The sequence below is a fragment of the Necator americanus genome, chromosome IV (assembly GCF_031761385.1).
Source record: "Necator americanus strain Aroian chromosome IV, whole genome shotgun sequence".
In the NCBI taxonomy this organism is placed as follows: Eukaryota; Metazoa; Nematoda; class Chromadorea; order Rhabditida; family Ancylostomatidae; genus Necator; species Necator americanus.
In genome coordinates, this window is record NC_087374.1 from 34,644,957 (window position 1) to 34,665,337 (window position 20,381).

The window sequence follows — 20,381 nt, forward strand, 5'->3', positions numbered from 1 at the left end:
CCATGAGGAACTAATTTAAACTGAAATAAACCTTTTGGAAAAAATGGATTTCAGTTCCAAATAATTCACAGATAAGGATTTCTGTTTACTTATGTAAAAAATGATTAGAGAAACACTCGATCTCAAGCTATAGATTTTGCTCTAACCAATCGCTGGATTACTGAATTCCTGGATCGATGCGTGTCGGTGTGAATTCTCTACTCCGCCTTCGTAATCAGTCGTATGGAATTTATGTTCGGATCATGGAATTCGGACAAAAAAACGGTTAAGCAAATTTAGAAATCAAATATCCTTGAGATAATCTCATTTTTGTTCACGAGAACATAAGGAAACAATTGGTAAGGAAATTTTTGGATTCCTATAGGAACTCATGGCATAATTGTGATGATCCTCGCGTAAACTTCAACGGCGGTTCGAAATGAATTAAAAACTGGTCTTCTAATGAGGAATAAGGATTTCCATGAAAGACGATTATGGTAAAATCGTAATTATTTTTGAGCAAGAAAACCTTGAATTTTCCTGAGCCTATCGAAATTTCCCAGCATCAGCAATACATGCAAGCATTCCACCATACCAAAACAACATCCTTCATAGAAGCAGCGGCTGCTCGAAAACGGAAGTGAAAAGACACGAGAAATTTTTGTTCCAACGGAACCTCTTGGTCTGAAACCTAACCCCTTTTACTACGAAATCGATTTCTCGGAACGTAAAGCACGTATGTAAAATTATCCTAATTGAAGGAAATCCCTGTTCGGTGGTGTGATATCGTCACCACATCGCCGTGTGTTCCTAGATCGAACTGCAAAAATCAATCGAGTAGGCGAGGAAACGGTTCCACGCTCACTTATTGCTTACCATAGAACAGTTTCGTGTAGAATCCAAGAAAAAAAGTGTGTGTGTGTGATTTGTACCAAAATTAGCGTCAATAGCAGATGTTGTAGTATGGCTGGACATTTTACTAGAAATTAATCTCATGGCCCAATGGAAGACTTCAATGAGCGATCGAACTCGGCGAACTGTGTTACAGCAGAAGGATGTGATGATTTTAATGTTTACACGCACTCGTAATCGTAAGAATGATGCATGGAACGGATGACCATTGCATGCATCATCCTTAGTCTTTAACTTAGCTCATTACCGGGGATTTGCTGCCAAAATTTATTATTCGGGGTAAGTTCATTCAAACGTCATTCTCCCTTTGTAGTTTACCGGAGGTATTTAACTAAGTTCTTCTACGGTGATCAAGGTGATTAACCGTTATTATTCTCACATTTCCCACTCTGCACAATCGAAAGATAACGCTGAGCTCCCAGTTGTACTTGTCGACGTTCAAACAAACGGCACTGCATGAACACATGCAGCGAACTATCGATTCGATCTCGCCGGCATATGGCGGATGCAGAGCGTTCGTTCGTGGCTGCAACGCTCTTTTCAATCCAGTTTTCGTCTTTTGTTGCGAGAGCGTACACAGCGACGGCCATCGTTCGGTAGACACACTCGCGTTCTTTCGGCGAAAAAAACGCTGCGGCCGTCGGCGACGCCAGCGCCGATCGAGTTCAGCGTTCGTCCATCCCGCGCCGCCTGTTCTGACCGGCAAGTTGTTGAGCTGCTGAACACTCGATAATCTATTTCGTTTCCTCCTATTCGTAGTGGAACCTATCCATCTAACTGCTATTCTTTGGCTGGACTACTTTGCTGTTAACAGAAAGAAATAACTAGCGCCATGCCGTCACTTATCAGGTACATGTTGGAACGCACGATTTGAAACTGTACGGCGTTAAATGCGATAAGATAAAAAGGCGTTCCACAGCCTTTGGTTCAAAAATGGCTATTGTACACTGGATGCTTTCACTTCTCTTCTTCTTTTTTACTTTCTTATTCCCTCTTTCCTTTCTTCTTTCCTTCTAAAACTAAACTCCAACAGACAGACGACCACCACCGTTCAGACGAATAGCTAGCGGGATACAAGACTGTCGTACCCTGAGGTTTTATTCGTCTCAACGTGAACGTCAACTGTTCCCAATTTATTCGCTTTATTAGTATTCTCTTCTTATTTTGGGATCTTTTTAAAATCTTCAATGAGAATTTTGTTTTCTTATGAAAAAGATCGTTGCGCCTAACTTGATTCACTGGGCACCTCATGGGACAATCTAGGTCCCAAAATGGAGATTACTTTGCCACGAAGTCAAAAGAATGAGAATGGTGTACGATTGGCGGATACGCTGAAAATTAGTGCATAAACCCGAAATTGTGATATTTTCAATCATATGCAGTAGAAAATAGAAAATTTCCTCAATAATTGTGCTCTTTCGGCGCACAAATGTCGGTCTGGATGTAGATTGTATCGATTGGTCGGATTGTTGTTTCCAGAAGTTCACTAGTTTGCTATCATTACTGCATTAATCATAGCAATATGGTTAGCTTGGAGATTCCTAGGATATATCAGTTATCAGACTGTAACTCCCATGCAGGAATAAGGGATCGATTCGTAGTTACCCGCTGCTAATACGAAGTTTGGACGTAAGTGATAAGGTGGAGATATCTCTGAGTCAGATTCCAGAGGTGTTCGTTTCAGGAAATAATTTAAAGGGAGCATATCACAAAATTTACGATGTTGAGGTCTGTGAGACAACGCTATTTTTCAGCATTTTTAGGAAGATTGGAGGAATTGGGTCCGGACCACGCTCATACTCGTAATCCACATTTTGACCTCTACCTATGTCGTCCCACAGAGACCCCAACATCTTTATTTTCATGATATGATGAAATTAAAGAAAAGAACAAATTATTTCACTAAGTGATAGTATTGATTTCGGAATATATAATTAATGTTTGATAGTAAGAAATATATATGAGGTAATTATTAGTATAGTAATAAAGTTATGCATGTACATCTATTCTTGGTTATTATTCGTATTCGTTTATATGGAAGATTCTTATCGAAGATCTTTTTCTGGAAAAAAAAAAACAGAGTAAAGAAATCTAGTTATTGAAAGATTAAATAAATAGTTATATAGAAAATATAAATTAAAAATTCCAATTATGTTCCTTCACGAGTTCCTCTGTGAATCTGTGATAATTACGTGCTGCGACCGAGAAATGTGGCTACAACTTGCCTTATCTCAGTCACCTAGAGTTCCCGTATTGAATTGTTGCAAAGAAATAGGTGTCCTTGACGACCGACGAAAATTTCGATTGCCCTTTTGTGGAGAGATGGAAGAGGAAAATTAGATGCTAAGTACATACATCCATCTAAGTTCGGCTTTACAAGAACTTTGAAGGTTAGCATCGATGAAATGTGTTGGGTGATCTAGGTACATATAGAGTAAATCTTCAAAAAAAAAAAAAAAACACCGTGCGATTGCAATAATCGACATGTTTTTCTAAGGCTCTTCTTTAATAAATAGCACAATCAAAAACGAGAATTTATCACCTTATGCGCCGAATAGCTTAAAATTTAAAAAGGAGGTTATAAAGCAGATCTCATCAGTTCATCAATCCCCCTCATAACATTATCCTCTATAATATATATAAGAAAAAAATTTGGAATGTGCTTTAGCAACCTAGTAATTATATAAATGCTGATTCATAATGCATTTAAGAAAATTCTCTTCTCAGACAATTATGTCATTTCCCTATGGGCGTTAAAACAACAATAATACCTCCGCCTTACCGATGGTAATAAAATAATAAATATGTAGTATTGTGCTCTTAGTGAATTTTGTATATTTATAAATATTTTAGGAGGTTAGTTATTTTAATTTGCTCAATTTTTTCCTTGTGGTACATATGAGATCCTCCATGAAGGGACTTTCAAATCTTTTTTTTTGCGGTTACGTTTCTAGTTCGAATTTGTCTAGAATAGCATTATTTATATCATTTTACAAATGCACTCGATCACCTTTCCATATTTCTGGTTAAGGTATTTATCATACATAGTGTAATTGAATACATTAACTTGTCTATATTGGATTCTTATCGTAGCAATATCCATCCCTTGGAAGTATGGGACAAATCAAATGTTAATTTAAAGGCAGCAAACCACGAATCTGAGGTGGTGTGGATTTCAGGTGGAGTATCCGTATACCGGCTCGTAGATTATGGAAACCGGGGTGGTTCCGCTCATCTCTCCCTGCACCACTGCAAACAGCCGCCTCCAGAATGCTGTTTTGTACAACGCCATCTATTGCAACGCTCCACCCGTTGCGCCTCCTCCGCCCTGCGATTCGTCGAAAATCAATTCGGACTGCCCCGATAGGCAGTAAGGGATGCTCTTGAAGATCTAAATATCTAGATGTAAGTAATAATGTAATTAAAGGCAGCATACCCCAGATTTGCGGTATGCTGCCTTTAATTACTTACATCTAGATATATAGATCTTCAACAACAAATTGTTTGTACCAATAAATGAACAGTAAGGCAAAACGACATGAAGCACGGTGCAGTTGCGTAAGCGGCTGCGCTCGAAGCGGCACGGTGGAACGTAACGGTTAAGATCGTCGTGGAACCCTTCCTATGACCACCCTCATCGCTGCACTTTGCGATGGTCCCACTTCGATTTCAACCTCTGTGCCCACCGCGCCGCTTTGAGCTCAACCACTTGGGCAACTATACTGTGATTCAGGTCGTTTTTAAGCGACTATAGTTCCTTTGATGTTTCGGTCGAACGTTTTCGTCGCTCTTGTACTAATATCTCGATGAATAACCTCGGATTTGCACAGTAGTCTGCAATCAATTACTGCAGATTACTCGTAACTGCTGGAATGCCGAAGATTTTGCTTTTGGATTAAAACAAAGGTTTATCCCGTAGAAAAAAATGCAACAACAAACTCATATTGAAAATATTGCTTGTTCATCGCTACGGTGTTCATTGTGTATCCGTGGATAATTTATTCCAACTAAATGAGTTTAATTTGGAGCATTTCTTAAGAAATGCTGAATATTGTGGTACTTCTGTTACAATAGCTGCTAATCTGCTCAACTAAACACAGTGGAATACCGGCTATATGCCCTTTCGGGATTCAATACATATATTTCCTCTATTTTACTGAAGATTTGAATAGAAAACTGAAATAGTTATTCAGTTTCTCGTCTTATATTAATGGAAGAAAGGAGAATAGCACGAATTATTCCATTTTTTATGAACAATACTGTAATATTGTTGAGTGATCTATATGTGTTAGTGACAGAAGAATCACATACATATATAGTATTTATAAGTAACCAAACCTCTATTGTATCAGTTATATGAAAATTGCATGAAGATTGCTAAGATAGCTGTTCACTCTTCAGCGCTTTTCCTTTCCATGTAGAAGAAAAGCATCCGTAATCGTCTAAAACTGGTCCTAGAAAAGTGCAATGGCTGGCATTTGGAACATTTGCAAACACTTAAAGGCATCACCCCACGAATCTGAGGTGGTACGGATTTCAGGTGGAGTATCCGCATACGAAATAGTAGATTATGGAGAGAAGGGTGATTCCATCCATTTCTCTCTAACTGCCGTAAAAAAACGGCCCGGAAGATGCGGCGCGTATACGAGGCCGGCGCGCTGCAATCGAACTCCTTGTAAAAAATAGCGCGCCGGCACTCCGGAAGCCGTACCTTCCGGGCCGTTTTTTTACGGCAGTTAGAGAGAAATGGATGGAATCACCCTTCTCTCCATAATCTACGATGGGGTGATGCCCTTAAACAGCTTTCATTCTTGCTGTAAATTTTTCTTTTTGTTTTTCTACTGGGTAGTGTCCCCAGGTGTGTTTAAAACATGACTTCACACTGTTGATGCCAATTTTGATGTCCTGATTTCACAGGCAAGATCAAAGGACGATTCGAGAGAAGGCTTTAAATGGTAGCTAACAGCTTATGTGATCTGACGTGGGACCTTATCATTATCGGTGCGATGATGAGGTTCACGTTATTTCATGTCAACACATAATTATGTGCTAATTAAAGTATGTGTCCAAGTGTAGAGTGTCTGGCGTTAATCAATCCGCTTGGGATGCGCCACCGCGTTCACATCAATTCAGAATCGTTTGAGGTTTGCGAACGTGTAACTGGCCTATACAATAGCTAGCAGGGGCTAACCGATGTGTGAAGTCAATTTTTTTTTCTTATCGTCCTAGACAAGTCTGGTACCAATTTATCGATTCCGGAGGGATGGAAGCCTTGGTGAGCACTATTTGGCGGATTCAAACCTCCGATCAAAAGTGCAGACAGTGGAACTTCTTACGGGCTGCGCTACACCCGCCTCTCTGTGGTAGTTATTGAGAAAAAAGGAGAAATATCCATACTTTAAATGTAATGTTTCTAAATTTTGGCAGTATCAAGAGGTGTAGGTGTAAACTGAATTTTGAATACTCTCCGGATATGGTACTGACGCATTCAGGATGAGATCTATGCAATCATCGTTTCACTAATGCTAAACTTCTAAGAAGAACCCAAGAAAGCCTAGCTAGAAAAAATAAAATTTAGTTTTATAGAAAATGCCACTACCTTTTATTTGTATTGATCAATGAAGGCGAGCGGAGTGTGTGCTACAAGAATTTTGAGGTCCGACGTATACCGGACGTTCAGACTCCTTATATTAAGATATATATATATATATATCATAATACGCGTCATAATCAGTATGACTTAGCATTTAGATCCTGGCTATTTAGATGACCCGTCCTCACTGGACATCTCTTCCACTCGTTTCGTTGCCTCGCCATCGTTATCGAAAATGTTCTCAAGTTTCGTGAGTGCCGTTGACGAGGTCCTTAAGCCGTATCCAGTTGCTCTCTTAGATGGTCCATCCGTGTAGCGGGCACATCACCCCATCTCGTCGGCGGTCTCCCTCGAGGGCGTTCAGCATCTCCTAGGATCCACTCTGGCGTTCTTTCGGCCCATGTATCGTCGATTCTTCTCATAATGTGGCCGGCCCAACTATGCTTGACTTTCGATATATATTCTGCTGGTCGCGGAGAAGACATTGCTCGTAAGTCTGAGCTGCAAAGAGCAGCCAGGTATTGTGCGCCGGTTAAACGCCGGTTAACAGAAGACATCCGTCAAGGGCTTTGTGGGTACTGAGTAGTAAAAGCTTCCTAGATGTGGCCCAGGTGTCTATCCACATCTCACCTGCGTGACAGAGCACTGGAAGAAGTCTCGAGTTAAAAATATGGGCACGGAGATCTTGGTCCGTAGCCTCCCTGACGGGTGCAGATGCTGCCCATGCTACTCTCATCCTTCTATTCAGTGTTTCCTTCAAGTCGTTCTCCATATTCATACAACGAGACGTTAAAAATAAGCGTTAAAAATATGAACGTATGACGGATTTTTCGCGATTTGGGAGCCTTCGAGTTGTAATCCTACGTCCTCGCAGTAGGCGTTCTTCATGGGCTGTCTTCTTTCTGTTTATTCGCAGTCCTATTCTCTTCCCTGCTTTGTTCATTTCGTTAAACATCGTTTCTGCTTCGTTGGTGCTGCTCGAAGAGAACGATGTCGTCCGAAAAACGAAGGTTTGAGAGGAGTCTTCCATCAACACGCATGCCCATTTCTTCCCAGGAAAGTGATTTCATTATCCATTGCAATGCAGCCGTGAACAGCTTCGGCGATATAATATCGTGTCGTATCCCCTTTCCAATGGATCAATGGGTATGGTGAGGGGGCGGTGGAAAAGCTGTATCTTAGTGGTGCATCGATCGTAGCAATTTTGCGAAGGTCCTCACAGACGACGCGTCCGCACCTTGATCGACCAGCGCTGACAGTATTGCATTCGTTTCTACGCTGTCAAAGGCTTTCTTATGGTCGACGAAGGTTAGAACAAGGGGCAGGCGATATTCGCGGCAAGCCTCTATGAACCACGACAAGGTCTGGATGTGGTCCAAGCAGCTGAAACCCTGACAGAATCCAACTTGTTCTTGAGGCTCGTCTTCATCCAGCATCCTAGATATGCGTGTTAGGATGATCTTAATTAATACTTTGTATAACACGCTCAGCAAACATATCGGACGGGTAGTTCCGGAGGTCCTCTCGGTCACCTTTCTTACAGATAACAAGGTCTTCCACTGGCCTGGGATCCTTTCTTTCTGAAGGTAGGACGTCATGTGTGCTGCTAAGATTACATGAAGTGGATGGGCACCAGGCCAAAGAAGGTCTACTGATATAAAATCCGGGGGTTGTGCCAGGTTTCATGCTCTTGATAGCGACTCGTACTTCCGAACTGAGAATCCGTGGTGGAGCTTCACCACCACGGGTTCTCAGTGGGGATGATCGGGCTTGACGCAGGAATTGATGTACGGAAATGGTTCGACACGACGAAAAGACGTGCGATCTGGATGCGTTCCAGGCAGTCGCGACGCTGGTCAGTGCGTCCAGGCATTTCCCGACGCACCCCGCAGCCGATGTGCGCGCGGTCTTGCCGGCGTACTGACATATTTGATGCCTTTTCTCGCGTAGAGACACTCACTCCAGCTGCAGATATAAATATGCGCGCTAGCTGCACTTCTATTCTGTCGTTCACGTTCTTTGGTTGGCTTTCGTATATCCTTGAATCGTTACTGTTTTACAATCGTCTAGTGTATGGAGTGATATAGTTACTTTGTTGAATCTAATAATCGTTTGAATTATCGTTATGTTATTCGCATTATTCGTTCGTTGTGTTATTCCTGTCCTATGCACATGCTGCGAAAGCTACAGTACGCCGGCGGAAATGGATTTGAATTCCGGTACGACAAAACAAGGAGAGGAAACCATGGCCGCAGGGCCTTATTGGCTAGCGGCGGGGCTACGAGGCTATCGGGATGATGCAGGAACGCATTCCTAATCTATAAATATTATCCTTAACTCTTCTTCATTTTCTCTCGTCAATACAGGAGTATTATTGCCCATGTTCGACTATCTTTGAATCTCGGCATGTTAATACACGGCCGTTGTTTAATAAAGACGATCAATACCAATCTTGGCTACAGCTCAAAGAAATCAATTAAAAGAAGTATTATTGTTTATTGGAAAGAGAAAACGTTTAAACGTTATTTACATGTTGTTGGTTCTCCAGCATATGGAAGTACACAAGGCACGGAGGGTCTAACGGGTCATTACGGAAGGAGTGTAAATCTTGCATAGGCGGAACTCCTTGTGGCAACAAAACGAAACATAAATTTGTCAAGCTGCTTGCAACAAAAACGAGTCAAAATAGATCTTAACCTCATCAAGGGTATGAAAGTCTCGTGGCGCACCCTTCGCTCCCCTCGCGCATTCTAAGTCAAAAGTATAAGCATTGATGAAGGATTTTGTTATCTTCCTGCTAATAGCGTCAAGCGAATACATTTGAAATGTATTATCACACTGCATTTGAAGGATATTCAGACTTGATTTTACAGCTCTATTCCGATGAATCCGTCCAAGTGGAAACTAAGCTTTTCCTCCCCCCGAGGTCGATAAATTGGTACCAGCCCTGTCTAGGAGAATAAAAATACTAACTTGGCACATCAGCTAGCCCCCACATGTCATTGTAAGCCCGCACGTGCTCTCATAAAGCTCAAACGAAGTCTGAGTTGAAGTCGAACGCGTAGGCGCCTCCCCATAGGGATTGATCAACGCCGTGCACTTTATCCTTTATCCTTTTATACCGCTGATTCCACTACAATTTGGATACATTGTTGGAAATATTGGTTCTTCTCGTCCTTTTCTCCAATAATTAATATAGAATGATGTGCTAGAATGAATTAACGCGAACGTCGTCATTATACTGATAAAAACAAGGGTCCTACGTCAGATCACGTGAACTGCTAACTACTATTCAAGAAGCTAGACAATTTGTACCAAATCAAATGAATCCTAATTTTGTAACAACTTTGAAGCCGACTCACTATCTTAAAGTCGAATGAAGTGGAAAATTTAGTGATATAAATAAGTATCCTGTACTTATTTTATCCCTAAGTTTTTTGTCATCAAGATGTTAAACTATGGAGCACTTTAACGGTTCATGTTTCTATAGTCTCTGTTTCACAAAATATTATATCATGTAGAAAATATTCGAAACGTATCACTAGACAGCGGAGTACATTACACCTTTCTGAGCTAGCAATATATTTATCTGTAGGTTCTTAAATTAAGCTTAGCAAACCATTCAATTAGACAATTAGATGAAACAGCTCGGCTACACCTTAGTATAAATACAGACGGTTGAAGATGCTTTAAAGGCTTCTTACTAGCCTATCACAACGGTGTGGTCGTCCTTGAATGTGTAAGGTGGCACTTCAAGATTCAGCGGTGCTGGTCCCTGCAATCATTTACACACTTGCTAAAAATGATATGGTCTTTATTCAAAAAACAATCGTCAGTCAAAGAATCGTCAATCAATCAAAAAACAAAGGAAGGTCCCAAGTAAACTTCTATGAGCGAAACATCGTCTTTTGTTTTGCAACAGTGATAACGAAAGGTGTTTCAAGAACGAACACATATTTCTCAACATTTGGCAACATGAGGAAACAATTGCAGTTGGAATGGAGTCGAGTTTTTCTTATCCAATATTTTATGGTGATACTGTATCTTTATCAACCACCATAATGCTGCGCACTCCTTCAGTTCTGAATGTGGACAAAGGAAGACGACAAAAGCTAAAGCTGACACTTATGAAGTTCAGCTGAACCATTCGAGCTGACCTCCAACGGTTCAGTAATATGTGACTGTCGTTTGTATTACTCCGTTTTGTTCAGTTTTCTTGCTTTTTCGAAAGATGTCAATCAGGTGCTGTATTTGGTGTAGTATACTGTCAGGTGTCCAGCTAAACAGGCCTTTCAATCTCTTCAACAAGTTGCTAGTGCTACTAATCTCCGAATACGCAGTCGACCTATAAATAGAAAGGACCTGATCAAGCGGTCCACCTCTTTACCTATTCCCCCAAACGGTCACTTCTGCCTTCTAACCTGTAAGTTGTATGACGGTACGTGGGATAATTAGAACAAAGACACCACCATTTCCGCATACAGGGAAAAAAGACTGCATACCTAAGAAATAAATTCACGTGTAAGGTGAGAACACCTACCCTTCTTATGCGACCAGAAGAATCAAAATGAGAACCGTGACATGGACAGAAGTAGCCACCGTAGTCACCAGCATTCACTGGAAGGTCAAAATGTTTAGACAGAATTAGAAAAAAAATCAAGAGCTCTATTTTATTAAAACAAAATAATTAGGAAGACTTCTCTTGTCTTGGGAAACGAATAAAAAAGAAGGTCCCATTCAGTCGTATGAGTTTTAATATTCTAACCGAGAAGTTACGTCTATTTCCTTAAGAAGGTTATGTACTTAGAGATTTTCAGAGAGCTAGAGTAATTTCCTTTATCTCTCTGGTTTTGACAGAGGTCAAGTGCTCCACATACAGATATTTGCCATCAGCAATAACATTTCGCGCCCTCATTTGGTTAAAACCTAATTTTCCAATAACAGGTCTCCATCACCCGATGGTACAATAACCTAACGCAGAAAATAACAATGTGTTAAAAGTAAAAACGTAACTCAAACTGAAACTCCAAATAATTTCGGTGGATTGCATCTGAACAGGATGTCATATTCATATGTGCGATAGCGAGGACCAGGACCCTCCTCAAGTGAAGGAGGTCTAGTTCATGGGGTGCAGCTCAAGTGATGAGGATCCCTTTGCCAACTGTCCAAAAGTGAAAGGGGTTGGAGCACCGGCTCCGACTATCGCATCTACGGTCATATTTGTGTATACAAAGCCGCACTTACTGATGATGTTTGAAATATTCCAAAAACAAAAACAAAAAAAAAACAATATGTATCCACAAACAATCAATTACAGAGACAACGAACCAGTAGGCACGCATCCAAGATGAGAGCAAACACCAAGTACAACCAACCATTCGTCCTTTTTAACACGTTGGTCATCATGCTCAGCATGTCGCAATTCTGAGACGTTCACGGCCTTTTCGCTCAAATATGAGAATATCTGACACCGATACGAGACCGAATCAAACGTATTAAACCAGAAAAAGCTTGGATTTTAATCAAATAAAGTTTATCACTGGCGGAAGATATGATTTCTTATCAATATCAAACCTTTTTGAACGAAAAAAACTTTGATCTCTTCAAACTCTATCGTGCTCACCTCCATAAACGACAATATTTCCAAGCGATTTTGGTTCGTCGCAATATAGCTAAAGCGAAGCTAGCTAAACTCTCTTGACAACGTTATAAAATGTTGTGAAGATGAATCCAAAGAGATGTGATCACGAAAGAAATGAATACTTAGGAACTCTTATGCAAACATGAATAACGAAACAGCTAGGAGATTATAATCAATAATATTCCCTTCTAAAATGATGAGCAAAACATGCCACGAATTAATCTTTACTACCTCGCAATCTCATTTTTCGTACGATGCTTCACGAAAATAGGTTTTCCGCGCCACTCGTATGTTTTCGTTTGACCTTCTGGTATTTCGTTCAAGTCTACCTCAATCGATGCCAGAGCGACTTGATCGGCAGCCATTCCCTGAGTGTTAAAAGGTTACTAAGAACAAATTCAAGTGTGAGGTAACTTTCTCGCCTTCAAGATTTTGACAATGAAGTTGAAATAAATTACTCACAAGTGCTGAGGATGCTAAGCGTGTCAGCTGGCATGTTCTAGTCAGGATATAAATATAATTACACGTGCAAGCGATCAATCTATTAGCAAATGACCCATAAAACCACTCTTCACGTTGGTCTTCAAGTTGAAAACAAAAGTTTATCGAAGCCTTTGAAATCTAATACATTGCTATCAACTCTACATAATCGTTAGCTGAATTCGCTTCTGACAGCTCCATCTTCTTGACCAGAATCGCAACAAGTTTACCTTAAAGATAACTGAAACTTGAATCGATTCCTTTGCAGCCCACAATGCCATCATACCACCGGCTGAAAACAAATAATTCAATCTGTATCTAACAATATCATTCAAAGCCGTAATCGATTTTAAAGGAATGAAATCACTATCGAGCATTACCATCACTATAGTAAAAGAAAACAAGGTCAGAAAATGCAAAAGAAATGCGACAACGGTAATTTGATCACCATCATTCTATAATGCTTCCTTGATTAAACAACTTAGTAGTTTTCTGAAAATTTCGCTATTTAAATCAATAACGTTCTCGGTTAACGACAGAAGATGCAATTTTCAATAACGCTGGTTTATAAAGACCCTACTACAACATAGAGGGCGATCGTGTGAAAGAAGAAATAAACAATTGTTATTGAAATGTTTTCCGTCTACATATGTTCGAGAGGTTGAATTATTCTTGTACTAACATCCGGTGACATTGCCTAGTACAATATCTTAAACGGAGATGCTCAAGGCCCTATCTCGCTTAAAATAGTGTAAACTTGTAATCAATTTTGGCGAGTGTCATAGATTGAGGTTTAGTCTTAAACTGCGCACTTAACTCGATTTTCATTACGGCGGCAGACACTGAATATAACTGAATGGACGTCAACTAAGAGAGGTAAAAATATTACTAAAATTCAAATTAAGAAAACGTACCACCATAATATATAGAATGTGCAAGGGACCTGCGCTCATCTTCCGTATCGCGGGCGCTCTTCTTGGTGTCCAAAGTCGACTCGCGCCGATGATATGACATGTCCGGGAATTTTATATCGGTATGTGCGAAACGACGAGAAGACACTTAACTGTGCAAAATGAAATTTTATTGGCACTGTTAAATCGGAAAAGAGAGGACTTGAAAGAAATCCTAGTTTAATCTAGTGGACTGGCGAAAATACGCCTTCTTTTTCAAGTGTAGATCACGATCTCCGCAGAGTTCCACCAGAGCAAGAAAAACCAACACGGGCGCGCATGCAGTTGATAAATATTGAACGAGGGCAGCAGTTTGGCAGCAATTGTAAAATTACGAGTTTGCAGCTACTATAATAGTGGACGAAGGGATAGGAAATTACAAAGAAAGTTTTCCTAAGTAACGTAACGCAGCCATGGATGATCTTAAATGCTGTAGTACTCGGCGTGTAATATTAATAGTCGGCGACTCGGGTAAAATGTAGTTGGAAGGTGGGGACACTCAGTGGCGCCCTTATTTCTGCAAATAAATAACTAAATCAATCGGGGCTCTAAGACTTAAGCATTAGCCTTAGAGGATCGATGACATGTAAGCTAAAGTTACTAAGAGAAAAAAAGTAAGATAAAAAAGTAAGATAGAGCTTCTAGAACTTATACAAACAAGGAAACTTCTAGAAACAAGGATCCCACTGAATCCCCCGCCAACTTCGTTTTCCCCCGGCGATTCTTGTCCGAAGTACACGCGCCTTTCGGCGACATTGGAACTCCGCTGCCAGCCTTAAGAGAAGTGTGTGTGCAATTAGATATGCAGCAAAATACTCAAACAGAATCAGCTCAGCCATTGGAACTTTAAAAACGTATTTCCGATTTTCTCCCGGAAAATGGGAATTTTACGCGTAATCAGCTGTTAACCGCATATAACTGCATGAAAAAGAAAAGCAAAATCGCAAAATCTAGTAGTTGTTTGACGAAGATCAAAACTGATGAAATATACTACAAAAGTAATTGTACCAGCACCGTTAATTCCCTTAGTTGCGATGTTTGATGACAGCAATCCACCATGACGAGTACTACGAGTTGCTGCTGCTTGCAAAGAGTCAATTGTTTTGAACTCGGTAACAACATCCTTGATGGGAGTAATCTGAAATTGGAAAAAATGATTTTGCTGAAAGCTATTAAAAAACCGTACAGTAACTTTAAGATGGGTTTCAATTGGCGTTGAAATTCGAACTGATACGCTGTTGTCGGTCCTAGCTTTTTAAAAGACTGCGAAATGACGTTTCGCAGTCTTTAAAAAAAGTGGTTTAAATAACCAAAAACTTTAAAAAACTGGAATTTTTGGGACTTTGATGAGGAATGTTTCTTGAACTTCAAATGGTATAAAATTTGAGTGTTGCTTTATATTATATTATCATATGAATAGAAACCACTGCTGATTCAGAATGTCCGTTCAGTTGCTCAAAATGACAAAAAAAAAGCACCACTTTATCTTCTCTACTTAAGAAAATAGTTTCCAACTAGAAATTGTCACAAGTCAGAGTGTTTGTTGCTGCCTTCAATTCCAAATGAAGATTAAAATGAGGGGAATTAAAATTCACCTTGCTAAGAGGTGTAGCCAATACAAAACTGCTGTGCTCTTGTGAACCGCAAATCTGCAAACAACTTGGATAGTTTGGAACTACGAAAAATATTCATGTTCTAGAAAAAAAGAAACAGCAACACTACTACCACTTTCGTGGCAACATTGCCACATCGAGCCAGAGTACACATTCCTCCAAGTATGAAAATCTGCAAAAAGAAGAAAGTATGTGGGTCGAGTGACATCGACATATTAAAACTTAGCTCAAAGGCCAAGAATTCAATATGACGGTATCACTACATTCAACAAGCGAACGGACGAACACAAGCGGGTAAAAATACCAAAAAGAAGAATTACAATCGTATCGAAACGACTTTTGTTGCGACTGCTGATTCACCCGATGGGACGCGATGGGATCCTCGCTCAGCGTCACAATTCGATTGCTGCACCACAGTCGGAACGTTTTGACGTGACCGAGGAGGTGATTCAATAAAAAAAATGATTCCATTCAGGAAAGGAATAATTGTCTTCGGAAGGGTCGTCAGGTCAAAACGAAATCAAGCCCGGTGCAGTTCCGTAGGCCGCAGCGATTGATGCGGTGCGGTAAATGTAGCGGTTAGGATCGACTTGGGACCAACGCGAATTCCAGCGATGAGTAGTACATCAATAATAACAAAGATTCCACTGGATACTAACCGCGACGCATCAGCGCACCGCTTCGGGCGCAACAGCTTACGCAGCGGCACCCAGCTTCACGTCGCTTTGGTCCCAGTACGTCGCACGCTTGTCCGATGGTCCGTTCTCGAGTGACTTCTTTCGGAGAGAAATCTTATCGAAAAAAATCCGACTATCTCAACTTTCTAGAAAGAAATCGCAGAAGTATACCTTGCCGTTGAGTTTTTTTTTTTCTTTCCGTTCACAGGAACGGAAACATTTCAGCTGGTAAACGGTACTGAACCTCATTTTCTTTAATGAATTGAAAAACCCGATGGCATCTGATATTAGCTTGTATTATTTATAAATGAAAGCAGATTTATACTTCTTCTGACAAATAACGGCAACAAAATTATTTCAATACCGGTAACGGCTACGAGATATCAACGATCATTGCAGGCAGTCGCAGACCTAGCTGCACCTAATACTGTAACTTAATTCTTAACACTGCTCTTACTTAATTACATCTACCGTTTAACGTGGTTTGAATCCTAATAGGAGCCGCGGGATCTTAGAATCCTGACCTTCAAGGTAATTCTGCATGCGACTTTAAAAATTGTGTTAAAGAAGAAGGAAGCAGGATTACGCAATATTGCACACGAAACTGGCTACTGCAAAATAGTGACAACCAAGCTTCTGCTGAGTTTTTTTTTGTTTAGAAGTAGTCTTGCTTAGTTTAGCATATTATTCAGCTAATTTAGCTTTTGTTTTCAGGAAATGAATGGCGGGACGACTGGCGAATCTAGTGTTCCGGCAACCGGAGGCACCTAGCATCCATCATAGACACCGTTGGGTCCGGAAACAAATCAGTTTCATTTCCTTTAACTTAATGAAATTAATTACATCAACTCGAAAAGAAGGGTATGAAGATAACAGTGCGCACAAACTGAGCAAACCTCTAGAAAGACAGACTAGTTTGCAGCGGCACCACGAAACGGGAAAAAAACTGTGCCGTGCTGAAACGGCTGCGTCGATCAATTCCCCACCATTTGAAGTTGAGAAAAAATGCTCCTCATTTTTGCAGCGAAACATTCGAGAGAGTGAGAGCTTCGCGTAATGGGACGAGAAAAAAAACTGATGATCGATTAGAATGACGGTTCTGCGAGCTGTCCTTCTGAACGTTTCCAGCTTCAAAAGAGCTAGCGTAAACCACGAGAACATGTAAGTTAAAATAGCGTGAGAAAACAAGAAAATAGACAGACAAGCCTAACTTGGGAAGTTTGGACCGAATCGAAATCGAACGTATGCAACAAATAGAAGACCACCAACGCTACAATTACGTATTTCTGAGATCACTGCCTCACATCTGATACCGTAGCTGTGAACGTGGCAGGACCAAATGAAGAACCAACCAATAAAGAGGTAAGCACGTATATTTTACGTATTGAATCGCATAGTTGCATATTTTATGTCGGCGGTAGCGTCACGTTGCACTTCGTTGGAGCGTTACACTTTCAAACCTCATTAACTTCGGAGGACAAGGAACGGCATCTGTCGCGTAGATAAATACTTCTAGAAATATCTCGTCACACGTGGTTTTTTTTTTTCTAATTTTATGTTCTTTGTAGTGATACAATGCAGTTTATCAGTTGGATCAAAATCGTCTTCGCGGAATTGCTGAAGGTACGGATGTGAATTCTAATATATTTGTAAGGTTGTGCTTTTTGTTACAAGTTTAATAGGTTCGATTCGATGTGTATCATTTTATGTCACTTATATTTAGTGCTTGTTTTTCGACATTTTCTAAATTGACGTGACTTTAATCGTGTTAGTTATTCTGTCCGAGAACTGTTATCACAGGAATAATTTTTTCACATGCTCTAAGGGAGCTGTGATCTTATAAGCATACCTTTTTTTCGCGAGAAAATGTGATGAAATATCAGGGTTCGGAATGAAAGCATTTTGCTGCTTCTCACAAGTAGTTCGAAGTTTTTGAAGGATGTGCCCGTGGGACACATATGTGCATCATACTCGACTATTTCTATGCCTTATATGAAAACCAGTATAAAAAAACATATAAAGAAACTGACATAGTTGGAAATCCTGTGGTATACTATAGGGCTCTGGTGTAGATTACGAGTGTGAGTCTTGTCGCGCTCAGTTCCCAGAAATCGGCGTATTTCTAACGCATTCCGTACGAAAAAACGGCGTGGGGACGGTGTTTCTCCCTACGAAATACGTTAGAACGCGTCTCTCCCGACACGCTCCGGTTCCCTCAACACCCTATTCATTGGTATCATTTGAATAGATTTTGCGAAGAGACCTCATTGATCTTCGACGGCTCGCTCGTGGATGTGGCGCATGCAAAGGGGATGGAGCATTTTCACGTGCTTCGTAAAAACAAAATAGTTTCTCACGCCGTTTTGCAGAAAAATTAGGGAGAATCGAGCGGCCACGCTTCATACTCTTAATTTAAACCCTGATCTCTCTATTTTCCCACACGTTTCCCAACTACGTCAGTTTTATAATACGCTGCCTTAAAGGGTTCAACCAACACGTAGAGGAAATCTACCTTCTATCAGAAATGGAGAAGTTTTGTAGCGCACTTCTTCCACTGAAGCATTGCTTGTTGATTTCGAAGAAGAACTCAATAGAAATCCATTTATACCAGATAGGTACACTGAAGATCATAGAGAAGGAAATTTTGCACTTATTCCGTCTGCTTTCGCGATTTCTTATATTCTTCTTTTTTCTCTTTTGTTTCTTTCTCTTATTTCTCCTTCTCTTTCTCTATTTTTTATCGATTTTCTTGTATCCAACACTCCAGTGATCAGCGATTTCTCCTTTGATATATACAAAAATATACGAAAATATGATATACCCTACGAAGAAAATAAAATAACAATATTAAAATAGATAAATAGATAAAATAAGAAAGTATCTGAGGGAACATATTAGAACAAATTTCAAAGAATCATGCAAAAACACGTAAATGTTTGGCTTTAAATCAAGCGCTTTTTTTCCATTGTGCAAATTCAAGCAGTTACTGCTCTCAGGAAACATCGAACCGTTTGCAGCTGGATCAGAACGATCTGTCTTGTGCTATAGTTCCGCTCATCTCTCCCTGAATCACTGTAGACAACCGGCCCCCGAATGCTGTTTTGTACGATGTCTTCTATTGCAGCGCGCCACCCTTGCACACGTAGCGTCGCTTACTGCCTATTGGGCAGTCCGAATTGATTTTCGACGAATGGCAGGGCGGAGGCGGTGCAAGGGGTGGAGCGTTGCAATAGATGACGTCGTACAAAACAGCATTCTGGAGGCGGCAGTTTGCAGTGATTCAGTGAAAGATGAGCGGAACCACCCTAGTCTCCATATTCTACGGCCCCGTATACGGACCCTCCACTTGAAATCCGTACCACCACAGATTCGTGGTATGCTGCCTTTACGCCATTACACTCGAAGTGTCGTGGTGAACTGTCGTTCAGCTACGCAACCCGATTGGAATTGGCGAGAGTGGTGTCGCAAACGCAGGTCCCTGCTTACAGGCATCACCCCACGAATCTGAGGTGGTGCAGATTTCAGGTGGAGTATTCGTATACAGGATGGGCGAGGGGTGATTTCGTCCATTTCTTTCTAATTTCCGTAAAAAACGGCCCGGAAGATACGGCTTCATTCGTTCTGGTGCACCATTTTGGACAAGAGGTTCGATTGGAGCGCGCCAGTCTTGTGCGGCGCCGCATCTTCCGGGCCGTTTTTTACGGCAATCAGCAAAAAATGGACGGAATTACCTCCCTCTCTCTTAGACCACAGGTCAGGTCATTTTAACTATTCCAAAACGTATTCCATGCACTTGTCATTGTCATTTTGTAAAGTACGTATTTGCACGGCTTTGAAGTTGTAATTTGCGGCGCTATCCAGAGGGCAAATTCTTTGTTGTGTGTAATTTTATTTCAGGAGTTCAAACTTGGTCGAAAAGCTGTGAGCTCATGATGACATCATCAAAGCATGGGGACAGATCTGACTCGAATAGCAAGATCCAGTTATTTCGGGCTTTCGTCGATAACTTCTGAAGTGCGTCCACGAGCTGGCGCATCTTGTGGGAACAGTTCTCCAGGAAATAATTTTTTAAACTATGTTTGTCATGTACTTACCAGTGCAATGCTTTTGGAGATGCTTAGAATCAAGCTTCTTCTTCCCTTCTTTTGCTCTAAAATATTCCGTGAAGAAGTGATCAGAATGAAAACATATATCCATATATCCAAAATGGTAGTGTGAGCATCGAACGGATAGTGTTTTCAAGATAAGTACATAGCGAAGAAAACCATAACCCCACAATCACAATTACCTCGGAACATCATACATCGCTTTGATGCGTTACAACCTTGTGTGAATCGGTCGATATGTAGTCGAGTCAAAACCACCGCTCTCAAATGAGCGATTTTTTCGGAAGGTCCGGAATAAAGGTATCCTCGGTAACTTCAACTCTAGAGATTGAGTATACTAATAATTAGATATCTACGAAATGAGCACATTACGATCGGAGGCCACCTAATAAAAGTGGACTCGAAAAAATAACAAGTCAAGTAATTTATT

At 40.7% G+C, this 20,381-nt stretch overlaps 4 protein-coding genes across 5 annotated transcripts; 1 reads left to right on the plus strand and 3 right to left on the minus strand.

Moving 5' to 3' along the window:
* Window positions 1–6,756: 6,756 nt before the first annotated feature.
* On the minus strand, window positions 6,757–7,041 carry RB195_003660 (uncharacterized protein; the record flags this gene model as incomplete). The annotated part of the gene is made up of 1 exon (XM_064201408.1): window positions 6,757–7,041. One exon carries the CDS (start codon window positions 7,039–7,041, stop codon window positions 6,757–6,759), a length of 285 nt encoding a protein of 94 aa, XP_064057289.1.
* Window positions 7,042–7,662: 621 nt separating this feature from the next.
* RB195_003661 (uncharacterized protein) lies at window positions 7,663–7,920 on the minus strand (the record flags this gene model as incomplete). The annotated part of the gene is made up of 1 exon (XM_064201409.1): window positions 7,663–7,920. One exon carries the CDS (start codon window positions 7,918–7,920, stop codon window positions 7,663–7,665), a length of 258 nt encoding a protein of 85 aa, XP_064057290.1.
* Window positions 7,921–10,187: 2,267 nt separating this feature from the next.
* RB195_003662 (uncharacterized protein) lies at window positions 10,188–15,322 on the minus strand (the record flags this gene model as incomplete). 2 transcript variants are annotated; one of them, XM_064201410.1, is made up of 10 exons in its annotated part: window positions 10,188–10,259; window positions 11,025–11,101; window positions 11,813–11,924; window positions 12,108–12,156; window positions 12,357–12,493; window positions 12,836–12,897; window positions 13,520–13,663; window positions 14,570–14,693; window positions 15,151–15,204; window positions 15,281–15,322. In XM_064201410.1, 10 exons carry the CDS (start codon window positions 15,320–15,322, stop codon window positions 10,188–10,190), a joined length of 873 nt encoding a protein of 290 aa, XP_064057291.1. The 2 variants fall into 2 exon arrangements, with proteins under 2 accessions (XP_064057291.1, XP_013302841.2); XM_013447387.2 differs by lacking the exon at window positions 12,108–12,156 and having other exon boundaries at window positions 11,813–11,931.
* A 209-nt stretch (window positions 15,323–15,531) lies between these two features.
* RB195_003663 (uncharacterized protein) lies at window positions 15,532–19,858 on the plus strand (the record flags this gene model as incomplete). The annotated part of the gene is made up of 3 exons (XM_064201411.1): window positions 15,532–15,612; window positions 17,435–17,468; window positions 19,743–19,858. 3 exons carry the CDS (start codon window positions 15,532–15,534, stop codon window positions 19,856–19,858), a joined length of 231 nt encoding a protein of 76 aa, XP_064057292.1.
* Window positions 19,859–20,381: the final 523 nt, after the last annotated feature.